This window comes from Phasianus colchicus, chromosome 7, assembly GCF_987193195.1.
Source record: "Phasianus colchicus chromosome 7, bPhaCol1.hap1.1, whole genome shotgun sequence".
In the NCBI taxonomy this organism is placed as follows: Eukaryota; Metazoa; Chordata; class Aves; order Galliformes; family Phasianidae; genus Phasianus; species Phasianus colchicus.
Genome location: NC_143442.1, coordinates 26,031,337 through 26,044,637, shown reverse-complemented (window position 1 = coordinate 26,044,637; position 13,301 = coordinate 26,031,337). Strand labels below are relative to the sequence as shown.

At 42.4% G+C, this 13,301-nt stretch overlaps 1 protein-coding gene across 6 annotated transcripts in view; it reads right to left on the bottom strand.

Annotated features, from left to right (window-relative positions):
• ORC2 (origin recognition complex subunit 2) overlaps positions 1-13,298 on the bottom strand; it is a 21,549-nt gene extending 8,251 nt beyond the window's left edge. For 2 of the 6 annotated variants that reach the window (XM_090144234.1, XM_090144233.1), the window contains exons 1-12: positions 12,598-13,298; positions 11,620-11,763; positions 11,242-11,328; positions 9,613-9,702; positions 8,337-8,368; positions 7,168-7,225; positions 6,152-6,333; positions 5,484-5,582; positions 3,755-3,864; positions 2,941-3,073; positions 2,425-2,521; positions 571-717 (exon numbers count right to left, since the gene is read on the bottom strand). In XM_090144234.1, coding sequence (XP_090000360.1) covers positions 571-717; positions 2,425-2,521; positions 2,941-3,073; positions 3,755-3,864; positions 5,484-5,582; positions 6,152-6,333; positions 7,168-7,225; positions 8,337-8,368; positions 9,613-9,702; positions 11,242-11,328; positions 11,620-11,763; positions 12,598-12,760 — 1,342 coding nt within the window. In that variant the 5' untranslated portion in view covers positions 12,761-13,298. Of the gene's footprint in view, positions 1-570; positions 718-2,424; positions 2,522-2,940; positions 3,074-3,754; positions 3,865-5,483; positions 5,583-6,151; positions 6,334-7,167; positions 7,226-8,336; positions 8,369-9,612; positions 9,703-11,241; positions 11,329-11,619; positions 11,764-11,854; positions 12,232-12,597 lie in introns of those variants that run through there. The other 4 variants (XM_031601219.2, XM_090144237.1, XM_090144235.1 and 1 more) reach the window with 4 other exon arrangements.
• Between the last annotated feature and the right edge of the window lie 3 nt (positions 13,299-13,301).

The window sequence follows — 13,301 nt, the reverse complement described above, 5'->3', positions numbered from 1 at the left end:
TATTATAATGTACTTAGATCTACTGTAGTATTTGAGGAAAAAAAAAAAATGCACGTGAAATTCACAGTACATGCACCCAGATGCTGCAGTTCAGGCAAGACAATCCTCTGCAATGGAAAATTTGCACGCATCCCCTTTTCATACCAGCTTCATGGATATGCTGTAAATCATTCCAAAAATCAGCAGTGTGAAAAGAATTTTGGATAAAATTGTTAAGATGTAGTGACAAATGTAGCATCCAATCTCCATTTCAGTAAGTCACTAAATAAAAGGGTGCCACAGGCTTGGAGGTTTTTTTGCTTGTTTTGTGAACATTGTTGTTTTTTTCTTGCTTTTGTGGTGGTTTTTTTTTTTTTTTTTTTCTTATAATCAGAGACTGGTAGTTCTTAGCATCTTTATACAGTTTGGGTTGCACAAAGCCACAGCTCCAATCAGGGCTTCCAGCCACATCAGCCATACATACATCACCAGGTCTATTTTGCACACCAAGAGTAATACATGAGCTTATGAAACATGCTCAGCGGGCCCAAAGTAGAATGTAGATTCTACATCAGGCCCAAGAGGACTCACTGAGAGGAGCATTGATGTGATCGATAGAGGCAATGAGGTAAATGCTAGGCAGAGAGGATAACTGTGCAAGGATCTGCTGACTTCTTTCTCCTCTCAACATCTGGCTGTCCAGGTTATGAATGAGGACATAGAGCTCTAAAGATGAATCTGCAAGGTCAGAAAAAACAGCACAGAACCAATCAAAGAAACTGTACACAAAGCAGTTTCCCATTCCCAGTGCAGTCTAGGACAAGTCCATTCCATCAGCTCCACATTCACCACTCCAGTATCAAATGATTTTCTTTGTACAGCTTACTTTGATTCCTGTACCACACTCTGTATTTTTGATAGCTAAAAGGCTTTCTCTCAATTTATTATATTTCAGTTTTTAATCACAGGTGCTGTTCTTCCTGCAGCTAAAGTTTTTATTTTAAAAAAACAACAAACAAACCTTTCCACTTGCTCAGTGTATTACCAGGAATTGTCCTTTTTCAATACGGTCTTTAGCCCTGTGATTCAGGTCATTCAAATGTATTTCAGGAGAGAAATCTAAGCACAGTTTGTTCAGCCGCTTTTGAGTTACAGAACTAGGATCCTTAAGCCCTCATAAAATGGAAATACACATATTCAGGACTGGACCTGCAGCACACTACCTTAATTAGAAAAATTTCCCCTTGAGCACTCAGAGAAACTTATAAAGACTTAGTTTGGATAATGCAAATAGTAGATGTTAAGATTTCCAACTTAGCTTGTTGCTGTTATACTCAATCCCAGGAAACAGCTTTTTCCTGTTTTTCCAGAAAGAATTCTGTAAGAATAGCCTGTTCTTGTGCGCATGAATACACACTTGGCTGCCAATGGAAACCAAGAGTTTCTCAGACTCCCTGTCAGATCAACTGTAATAAATACATGAGACTGATGTATGCAGATTCACGTGTGTACTACTGTAAATCAGTTAATCTTCTTCCCTTAGTTCCACCAGAAACATTGATAGGGATGAAGAATGAAGTGTATGCTTTTTAACATTTTTGTCCTAGAAAACTAGAATTCCACAGCAATAACCTATGTATGCATAAGCAGTACAACCTATATACAAAGAGAATTCAGCAGCCTTTCAGAGTCTCTATACACATTTAACTTTGATTTTGAAGCCATTTCTAAACTGACACTTCTGTCTTTTATTTCATTTTCATGTCAGCATTTACTTATTAAATAAGTAAATTTAATATTTAACATATTTTACATGTGTTAAAATTACACTACTATTGCTCTAAGCAGTTAACGTGACAAGCCTTAAGTCAGCTTATTCTAATATTTTTAGAAAGACCCTTCCCCATCACCATAATCTTCCAGAGAAGCCCAAGGGACTTGAGATCAATCAGTAAATGTCATTCAAACTGTCTGCAAGTTCTTCATGCTGCTAATTACAGAGAGGTTTATGTCAGGTCCTCAAGCAGTGACTCAGAACCATCTTCCCTCATGTAACTGCAATTTAGCTATCCCATGTTCCATCATGAAACATGGCTACAGAAATACCATGTAATTAAAGCACAGAGGCACCGTGCTAAATGCAAAAGAGATGAGTATTTCTGTTTGCCAAGGGGCTGAATAGCCTCTGGCTTACCAGAATATTCACACCCTCCTCAATCCTTTTCTACAGAATTCTCTGTGTTAAACGCTGACAGCTTGGAAGCAACATACACATTTATTCCTGGTCATCAGTAGTGGCATAAACTGTGAGACAAGAAAACACTAGCTACAACAGACTAAGCAACTGCAACAATATAAAAAAAATAATGACCAAAGAAAATGTTCAGGTGTTCCTAAAATTAAACAATGTCTACTGTTTACATGTTTAAATATATATCATTTTACCTTCTTTAAATCTTTTCATGATGAATTCAAGTTGATCGAGTGGGCTGCGAAAAGTTCCTATATGGTCCAATACCTCCTCTGTGATAGAGTTGAGAACCTACAACAGAAAATAGCAGTCACCACTGCCCCTTCTGAAGGGCGCTGGCACTGAGGGACCTAGTGCAGAAAATCTGAAAGTTAGTCCTTGACTGTCATGACAGAGATACTGTGATTTTTACCGTAAGTTTCCCCAAACAGTCAAAATAAACACAAAACTGCTGCTCCTTCTCAAAACTATGACATAAAATAACTCTTTAGACTGATGAATACTTTACTGATAAGAATCACAGCATTTCTTTTGAAAATGCAATGGTTCATTTCTTTGAACTCTTAAAAAAAGATATGGGAATTGTTCTTCATTCAGGAGTGTGTTGCTACAGGATGTAGGAAGCTTTCCTTAGCATTTTACACTGAAAGCCTTTAGAGGTATCTATAAGACACAGTGGCTAGATAAAAATGAGCTTTTCTCACACTTACAGATTTCACAGTGATGCTGGGGAAGTATCCATTAACCACAAGGTGAACAGAATCCTGGAGCATAGATGTACGAAATTTCTCTAATAAATCATGTTTCGAGCCAAGTCCATAAAGCACGATATTAAAACCCAAGCTGAAGAGAACAAACATACTGAATAAAAAAAAGTACAAGTCTATACATTCTGATTATCATTAAGTAAAATGATCCATTGCAATCTTGCCTCTAAAAGTAATGTTTCTAGGGAACGTCAGCTTCAGGCTTAACTTCAGCTCACAGTGGACACATAACAAGGGTTGAACTAAATGATCTTAGTGGTCTTTTCTAACAATTCTATGATTCTATTCTATCATTCTGTAAGGTTAGCTGCAAGAAATCTGATATATGGCACACACATTCTAGTTAAAGTAGCCTTTTAGCAGACTGGAGACCCAGAAATTCAGTGAAGTGTCTATGCAAAACAATAGGATTGTTTGAGAATGATACTAGAACTGCATCTTCAACATAATGAAGGCTAACAAACATTTAGTCCTTCAACACATGATTACATTAAATGTTTACCATGGGTCACAGTCACTACAAGATCTTTTTGAGGAACAGGAAAAGCATCATCTTGAATAGAAGTAAGAGTCGGGTCACTCAAAAAGTAGTGAACAAAGGTAAGGTGTTGAACAACCGTCACTGATTTCAATATCACATATGGATGAGTTTCTCCAACCTGATGCATACATCCACAGGATGCTGCTGACATGAGGGTAAATTTACTGGCAGTGTCTGTTTGTTAGGCATCTTCAGTAGTTCTCACTAGATACTTACTGTAATTGCAGCATCCACTTTGAAAACAGGGACTCATATTGCTGGTTTAACTCTTTAATTTCAGCAGCATAGGCAAGGGGAGATTTTTGCAGAAGGTCATGCAATGTTTGCTGTGTTGAAAAAGAGTAATTCAAAGCTGAGAAAAACAGGATGTATGCCTGGAGTCTTTATAAATACCCTTCCAATATGCTCTCTAGCTAGGGCTTTCACCAATGGTACACACAATTCACGTTTCTCTATGTACTCCCCTGTGAGGACTAAACATAGTTTTGCTACTGGAAAAAAAAGTAGCAGAGTAAATGACCTTATAATGGGAAATAGTAATCAGACTAGGACTAGAAATGAGATCTGTGCCACTACTGCACCACGTTTTACCTTTTCCTGCTGAGTACAGGAAAACCATTACGGAAACTCATGCTCATGACATGCTCAGAACTTAAAAGAGCATGAAACACTGCACTAAGAAAATACCAACACCACAACCTTGTTCACAGGAACAAGGGCTCCAGTCAACATGCTTAGCAACGATTCATATGTTTGTGTCTGCAAAAGAATGTTTATAAATATCATCAGAGAAAATAAATATAAACATAGCAGAAAGGAAATAATTTGAAGCCAACAGCAAAATATCAAGAACCTAAGGATTAACTTGGCTTTAAAAATGTGCTGAGATGTTGCTGTTTGAACAGCACAGTAACATAACAAATGATATCGCATCTACACTGGCCTCCCCTTCTCTTCAATTTTAACAGCTTTGCTTTTCAGGTAGTAAATAGTTTACTCTGGAAAGAACACAATAGGCAGCTGCAGTGTATCTATCAAACATAAAACACTGAGAGACAGAACTGCTACACCTTTCGTTAGTGCCATTGAGAGATCTAATACTGAAAGCCTTGATTTTGCTCCAGAGTTGTTATGAAACAACTTGTTAAGAATCTAAACATTTACTCTGGGTAGCAATTCTAGATGACAACAGGCATTAGGCATTCTCCATATACACCACCTTTGAAAAACAAGAAGGGCACAAAGAAACAGTCATAGACACAAGAGTAATCCATATATTTTGCAAGCTTTCCTGGCACCTGTATGTACTCATCTCTCTAAGGTACAACTGCCTACTTTGAACTGGCTGTAGAAGTGGCATATTTGGGGGGAAAGGAACAACAGATCAGTAGTTCAGTCACATTTCAATAATTTATTTATTTGAGGAACTGAAAGGAGATAAAGCGGTTATCACTTAGTTTTGAATCACTTAGTTTAGAGCCGTCCCAATCCTGCACAGGGCTTGACTCGAAAACATACAGACAAAAAGGACTCCATCTCCTCAACATATAATCAAGACCGATTATTCAGTTGAAAAAATGCTGGTTTGGTAATAACTTTTACAGCAGGTCTGTACAACTCTGCTTATTCTCCAAAATCAAATTTTAACCTGTTCTAGTAACCTAAGCTTTCAACTATCTGCTCACCTGATAATGCCTTCTCCCTGCACTTCCCCTTCTGTCTCAAACCCACTCAGCTGGGCAACAGCCCACTGGCACGATTCCTGCTCAGAGCAGGGAGGCATAAGGGAGGTATGATGCTTGAAATGCTACCTAACCCCTGCCTAAATCATTGAGAATTTCATCAGCAATTAAACTGAAAACAGCAATATTAGGCAGCTTTGATGGGGGAAATCTTCAAAGAAATCAGAAGCTCTGTTATTTATGTGATTCACTCTCAAGTGTACCTGATTCAATCGTTTCCTCCGTAACTTCTGCAGCGTTCGGTCCGAAGTGAGCACTTTGGAACTACTGTGAGCTTCAAAGTATTCCTCTACGAGGTTGTTCTAAAAAGGGCCAGGAAGATCAATCAGCCCTTTACTAACAATTTACCCTTCTCCCCTTGCATTCATGAGCATGTCTGAAGATGACCAGTATGAGTTACCTTCTGGATTTCTATAAGTCCTTACTCTATATTTGCAAAAATACAAGTATACAAGTAGCATTCTGCCAAAGCTAACCCATTCAGATGGTTCTTTCCCAGACATAAAAACAGAATAGAACACATTGCAGGAGAATCCTCTGTGCTAGAAGAAAACAAAGCTGAATGCCAAGCCAGCCAGAAAGTAAAGCGTGATTCTTTTGGCACTACAGGAGTCAATTTCCTTATCATTTCTCAGCACAAGGTCTCCTCCTTCACAGAAATCCTAGACCTTCTCATTTTGTAGCTGCTGAGACTGTATTAGCCCACAGGCTCACACAATGCCCACCTAGTAGAGATTGCTCACAAGTACAGCAAAAGCCAACACACCTGGTTTGATTTGCAATTACTTCCCCAAGTGTGTTCACTAACAGCACATTGTTACTGAACATCCCTTCACTTTTGCTGGCTCAGAGGTGTTCTCTGCACACTCACCATGTTGTCTTTTTTTTTGGTTAGGGTTTTTCTAGAAGGAGGCGTAGATACGGCCTTAGTTTTTGCTGGGGTCTTCTGATGTGATAAAACAGTGCTGACTTCTTTCTGGGCTTCTTCTACCTCCTCCTCTTCTGAGCAGGAAGCAGAATATTCACTCTCGCTTTCTAACTGAGCATCGGGAGCTAGGGGAGAAACTTAATGTTAAAAGCAATCAATGAATTCTTACACAGAACACACTTTGCACACACACTCGCTCTCATACATTCTCTAGACGGCTTTCAAGCACATGATTACTAAGAATATTTCAGAGAAAAGTAAAAACAAAGCTTAAGAGGACAGCAAACACACAACCATTTTGTTCCTAGTTTTCAACTCAGAAATTGTGTAGTAAAGTTCTGCCCTTTTATACCAACTAAGAAACATAATCCCATCCTAAAAAGTGAATTAAAATGGACAATCAATTTTCTTATTTCTCTTAGCAACTCTACATCAGCTTTCTACAAATGCCAATCATGCAATCTGGGTATCTTCTAGTTCACACTCTGCAAAAAGAGGTTTTGAAAACATCTCTGTGAACATGAACAATGCTGATTCAGTGCACAGACAGAACCTGGCTGAGTCTTGGTCTCTCAACACAAAAGAAACGAACATGAAATGTCACACACTGAACTCTCCTCTGCTCTCAGCCTGAGCATGTGTAGCTAACCAGTTACTGAAAAAAATTACCATAAGCTGCTGTTCCAAAGTGAAGCATCAATACAGGTAGGATTGCTCAGAGTTTTGCCTCTTCTGATCACATCTCTAAAGCTCAGCAATTGGGTGCTTCTAACCCTATTCCTACACAGCAAAACGTATGGAAAAGATCTATGCAGGCTTGCCCTAGGGATATTTCTGTTCACTGCAGGACTAATCAGACTGCTTCAGTTTGGCCGCTGCTACAGGCACAGGTGAAACACCCTCCTCTGAACACGGTGCCTCACTGACTATGGAAGCTAATTACAAAGCTTCATCATTACCTGCTAGTCTCCTTCGGAGCCTGTAAGGTGTGGTAGACACAAATTCATTCTTTTTGGTCTGTATTAGCAGAAAAAAAGAAGAAAAAAAAACAAAACAAACACATGCATTAGAAGGAAATCACACATAGCTCCCCAAAACAGCCTTTCACCAAGTGAAGAGGAGAATCAAGTTTAATTTCCAAGATATTTCAGCCAACAGGAAACTGGGAAAGCAGAAGCAATAAGTCTAGAGAGCTCCCATTCACAGCCAGAGAGAGACAGGATCAGGTAGCAAAAAGGGCTTAATTCTTTTAACTAACATCCTGGGATAAAGAGTGGAAAGCTATGAAATCTTTAAGCAAGGTGCCAACTTTGGCCCCTTAGCAAGAGTCAAACAGAAGACAAATTGAAAATACTTCTGCTTCCCTAAGCAGTCATTTATCTTCTACATCCTTGTTAATCTAGTCAAAGCAGATGTGGCATCATCAAGCTGTGAATGTGGCATCCCAAAGCAGCATCTCTTACAGGCACTTCCCATCCAGGAACCTTACTTTGCAAAAAGTTCTGCTCACGTTTCTAGAGTGATGCTATGCTGTTTCAGGAACTCAGCTATTTCACAGCACTTGCTTTCTAACCACAACTGGCACGTGTAGACTGTACGTCTTTATACAATCATGAAAGAAGACATCAACTTCTGGGGCATCTTTCATAGTATGATAATTCATGTGGTTGTTTTTTTTTGTTTTTTTTCTCTTCTTTTTTTTAATAAACAAATGCTAAATTAAGAAATGGAACAGCATCACCGTTTTTAAGTTATTGTTCTACCAGCACTGCTATCTTTATAACTAAGGTTGTTTCTTCTTTTGATAAGAAAGTGGAAAGCTATGAGTTTAATTGCATGTGAAGAGATTGTTTAACATTCTCATTTGTGCGATGGAAGGAAAGTCTTCACCCATGCTAATTAAGCTGTCAAATTCACTGACTGGCACAGACTCTCAATTCCATAGCCTTGACGAGTGGCAGTTTTGGTTCTCACTTAAGCTACCCCTGCCCACTCAGATTAGGAGACATCTATAAGGTGGGTGAGGCTTTTAAGGGTCTTTACTTTCCAGAACTGCAGCAATTTGTCAGTTCAAGCTTTAAAAGTGTTGGGGAGGAATATAATAATAAATCAACAGAGTATCACTCACCTTCTGCTGAACTTGGTTTGAACTTGAACGTTCTGCAAGGCAAGAAACAGCATAGTTCAGAGCACTGCATATTTTCAGAGGCACAAGATGCTCTATTAAAAAAACAGGCATCCATTGATCAAAGGTATACTACACAGAATATCAGCTCCCTGAGCAGTACAGGGGAAGTTATTAGATCCCCACAGGCAGGCAAGGAGAAAACAAAGACAGTGAATGTTATTATCACAGAAGGCAGCTCTTAATTTGGCCACAGCTGTGGGAAGCCCTCGGCAGGAGGGGACTGACAGACACTGAAAAAGGAACTAAATGCCCCAATGCTGAGGGCAGACTGAGCACAAAGCAACACACTTGCCAATCTTGACCTGCACTGACTTTTTTGCACCTTCATTTCAAGCACTCAATAATGGCAGGCAGAAAACTATATAATAAATTATGAAGTGTCCTGTTTTCAGTTGAGATGGTTAACTTCCTTCCCAGTAGCTGGTATGGCATCATGCTCTTGATTTAGGATGAAAATAATGTTGACAGCACACTGATGTTTTGGCTGTTGCTGAGCAGTACTTATACTAAAGACCTTTTATCCTCTCACGCTGCATTGCCAGCAAGGGGGCTGGGAGCACACAAGGAGGGAACAGTACCAGTACAGCTGATCCAAACAGGCCAAAGGGATATTCCATATCACATTATGCCATGCTGGATAATAAAGCTTGGGCAGAGGGAAGAGATGGCTGGGGTGGGCATTGGTCAGCAGGTGCAAGTAATTGCACTGTGCATCACTTACTCTGTATATTCTTTTATCATCATCATCCTCATTATTTTCTTCCCTTATTTTTCTGTCCTAATTGTCTTTATCTTAGCCCACGGGTTTTAGCTTCTCTTCCCCATCCCACTGAGGGGCAGTGAACAAATGGATGTGTAATGCTTAGAGGCCTGCCAAGTTAAACCACAACAGAAGTTACACACTAACATGCACACAATCCCACTCACAACTCATCTGGTGCTCAACACATCAGCCCAGCTCATTAATTCAAGTCCAATCATCTGTGTTGAACATGAATAAAATTGTTATATATTGTCAGACAGCAACTGATGAGTGAGAAGTTCATTTTCTCTGCACCAGCAGGAAAGAATATAAGATGCAACAGACAAGTGAACAAAAGGCCATGCAAATTCAACCTACAATGTTAAATTGACCAGAATTCTTAAGCATCTGCTTCACCACACAAAGAGGAACCTGTTCACTCAGCTTCAGTTTCTCACAGCATCATACACTTACTGCTGCTTTGAGGGGTTCTGGCTGTCTTCTCAGGGCACTCAGAGGGATCAGGTACAACACTCTGTCCTGGTGTCTGTGCTAATTCAGAGGCTGTACAACATAGAAGGGAAAGAAGTTTCACACACCAGATACAAAACTTCCAACTTGGGTTTGCCAGCAGTGAAGTCATACATCACAAGAAAGTTTAAATTTTAATTTCCTAGCTATTTCAGAAAGTGCATAAGATGCTTTATTTTTTATTATTTTTTCTAGCCCTAAAGATTAATGTAACACTAGACAAAAATTTTCAAAACCCGAATTCCTCAGTTAATTCATTTCAAAGTTCTGCTTAGGCAATGACAGGGCAAGCTTTGCTCTCTGGGGTACTGCCTATCTTCAAAATTAGATAAATGCTCTGTTATGCCCAGTCAGTTCTTTAACACTGCTTGACTGAACACACCAGAGCAGCAGTTAAAGCAAACACGTCAGTCCACCAGGATGCAGGTTCTTGTATTCTGCTTACCTCTTTCAACTACTTATCAGCTCAAGCTGAAGCTGAATCACTGACCTGAATATGGAATGCCCCATCTAACAGGTCACCAACAAATACAGCCTCTTACTGTATTACTTGCCTAACAAGTTACTATTACTTATCTTCATATCTGTCAAAGCTCAGTTTTGACAGTGTTTAGCCATCTCTGATGTCCAAAACCCATCCATCTCTTTAAGTCAACTCCAAGTTCCAATTCCAGCCTGCTAGACTAAAATAATCAGCAACTCAACTGCAGGGTGTCTCCTGAAAAGGGAAGGCATTGATTCATCACCACATACCAGGAGGGTTCAGTAATATTGGTGAGGAACTCTGGGAAGCAGTTTTCAAACTGAGCTGCAGCTCCAAGAGGGAACACCAGGGAAATGTATACCGCTGCAAAGGTGCAAGAAACAAACTTCCCTGATACACAGCAGAAGCCCAGGAAAGATAAAGAGAGATGGAAACAACAGATTCTGTATCATGATACGGAAGGAAATTCCTTCTCCTCTGCAGAATACAACAGTAGCTGTGAAAACCAAAGACCGCTAGAGTTCAGGTGGTATTGGGCAAACAAAGGCCTCTTCACGTGAAAAGAAGAAATGTAGTGGCACAATGGTCCAAGCATCTTATTTGGGCCAGAAAAGCCCACTCTTCAGCACAGCTTGTTTCTTCTAACAACCAGCCTAGCAAGCACACTGACAGACACTTTGTGCAGGAGAAATCCCCTTCCACAAAGCTAACACTGCCTTTTGGGTTGTTGGTTTGTTGGTTTAAATTCTTTGTTACATAACTAGTTATTCTCACATATCCTCTGAAGATACAAAAATAAAAGTCCTGCCATCCTTGGGCACATACATATAAGCTCTTCTCACAGCATTAACAGACTCCTAGTTTTTACATATTTATTTATTTTAAGTATCTCTTATTCACACCATGCCTTTGCTTTGCCCTAGTGCTGAGCTTCTGTTTCTGAGGAAAACCAATTCAGAGCTGGATAAAAGCTATTGGAATAGTACAAGCACATAACTTGAATGAAAAGAAGATACAGATCACGTTAATAGAGATAATCAAAAAGATCATAGCCAGAACAAGATGGAAGAAGAAAGAGAAAAACATACCCAGCTCTGCCATTTTGTTGGAGCGTTTGGGAGTCTGGAATGTGTAAACTTCACCACCACCTACGCTTGAGCCATTTGTCATTGATTCTGTGAATAGAAACGTTACTTGTAACTGCTTTAAAAGTACAAGTACACTCCCAACCCATGGAATAGGAAAGGTGATGATTTACTGTTGGGCTCAAACAGTAGCACTGTAGGTGCTTTGAAAGCAGTACCATCAAACAAATTCTAGAAATCAATATCCTCTCCCTCTGTTACCACAAGCACAGCTAGAGTTAGCCAGCCCACAACAGCAATTTCATAAACACTATGCAACTCATTGGGACAAAAAGAATCTCCCAAAGTAACATCTGTGGTATGTTCCTGTGCCCCAGGTACCTTCGCCACATAAGCCTAAAACAGCAACATAGTTCTTCTCCTCCAGGATCTCCTGAGCTTCATCATCTGAGATAGCCTCAAGCTTCTTTACAAATCTCTTCGTATTGACTATCAGCTGGCTTTTGCCTTTCTGAACTTTAACACCTGCAATTACAATAGAAGATTTTTTTTTAAATGAAAGCTGTTATATCGTTATGTCCACTGGAGTACTATGCAGCTACCCCCCTTCACAGACCAAGCTACTGTTGTGCAAAATGCTATACAAACGCAAAATAGAAAAGGTTTGCTGCTAATGGAACAGCTGGTCTGTATCAGGGCAGTCAGCTGCCCCACAGCTGTCAGTCCCTCCTTTAGTAGGGAAGCTGATACTGCAGGTAAAAGGAGGACAACGGCCTCATTTCAGCACACACCTGCTTCCACTTTGGGAAGAAACGGCAGTAACTCACACACACAAGATCCAAATTACATGCAAATAGGGTGCGTTTAGCATCCCCTGCCTTGCATGGGGGTGGGACGCACACTAATTAGAGCTAGGTACCGGCTACCAGCACGCCCACAGACAAATTTAGGCTGAGACCTCTGTAAACCACTCGTCTGATCCCCGCTCAGAGCAGGACCAACAGCAACATGGATCAGGTATTCCGCACCTCACGCGGATGCGTTCTGAGGATCTCCGCAGACCACAATTCCAGACGTTACAAGCAGCCAGAACTGCGACACGGGGCTCCTGCAGCGCCCGGCCCGGACGCGGTTCTGCTTTCATTCTGTCCGTGCGTTCGCGCCACGCGCAGAGGCGGGCGGGCGGTTCCCCGCAGCCAGGCCCCCAACGCGCACGTTCCCCACCGGGCAGCTGCAATCAGGACTACGCGTCACCCTCAGCTGAGGGCACGCACCGCAGCGACCCGTTCCGCGCGCCGGGCGGGGCGCGAGCGCAGAGCGGAGGAGGCAGCCTGGGGGGAGGGCGGCTCAAGGCCTCACCTCGCCGGCGGCCGCCGCAAGTGCTGGAGAAGGGCCGACCGCCCTTCTCGGGGAGCGCCGGCCCGGCCGTACCTGCGTCGTCAGCGATGTGCCTCAGGACGTCCTCGTCGGGCACGAACTTCACCTCCAGAGCGCCGGCGCTCCGACACTCTGCCAAGCTCATGGTGGGCGTCCGGCGAGCACCCCCGCCTCACGCACGCGGGCCGCCAGGGGGCGCTGCCGCCAGACGCCCGCGGGGATAAGCGGCAGCGACCGCCCGTCGCAGGGCCCGGGTCCGACGGCCTGGTCTTTAGGCCTCGGGCGCCTGCCTCCTCTCCGCCCTCACCGCAGGCGGCTCAGCACGGGCTCCAGACCGCACCTCGAGTCGGGGGAAGGAGCCCGAAGCGGGTTAACGTGCCGGCCGACCACCAAATCCGGCGCCCTCCCTGAGAGTGTGCGGGGCGCCCACGCTGTGAGGACAGCCGCCTGCCTTTGACCGACGCACGCCTCAGCCAATCCGCGACCCAGGACCCCGCTTCCCGCCGCCTGTCGGCGGGAGAAGCGAGGGGCGGGACTTCCGCTGGCAGCCACGCGTGCGGCCGCCAGCGGTTGCCGTGACGACGCGAAGCCGCCTAAGGAAGGCTGGGGTCCGCAGCGTTATCGGCCCTCATCAACGCCGCTCAAAGTATAAAAACAAAACCAACTCCGAGCAGCTCCAGTTCTGT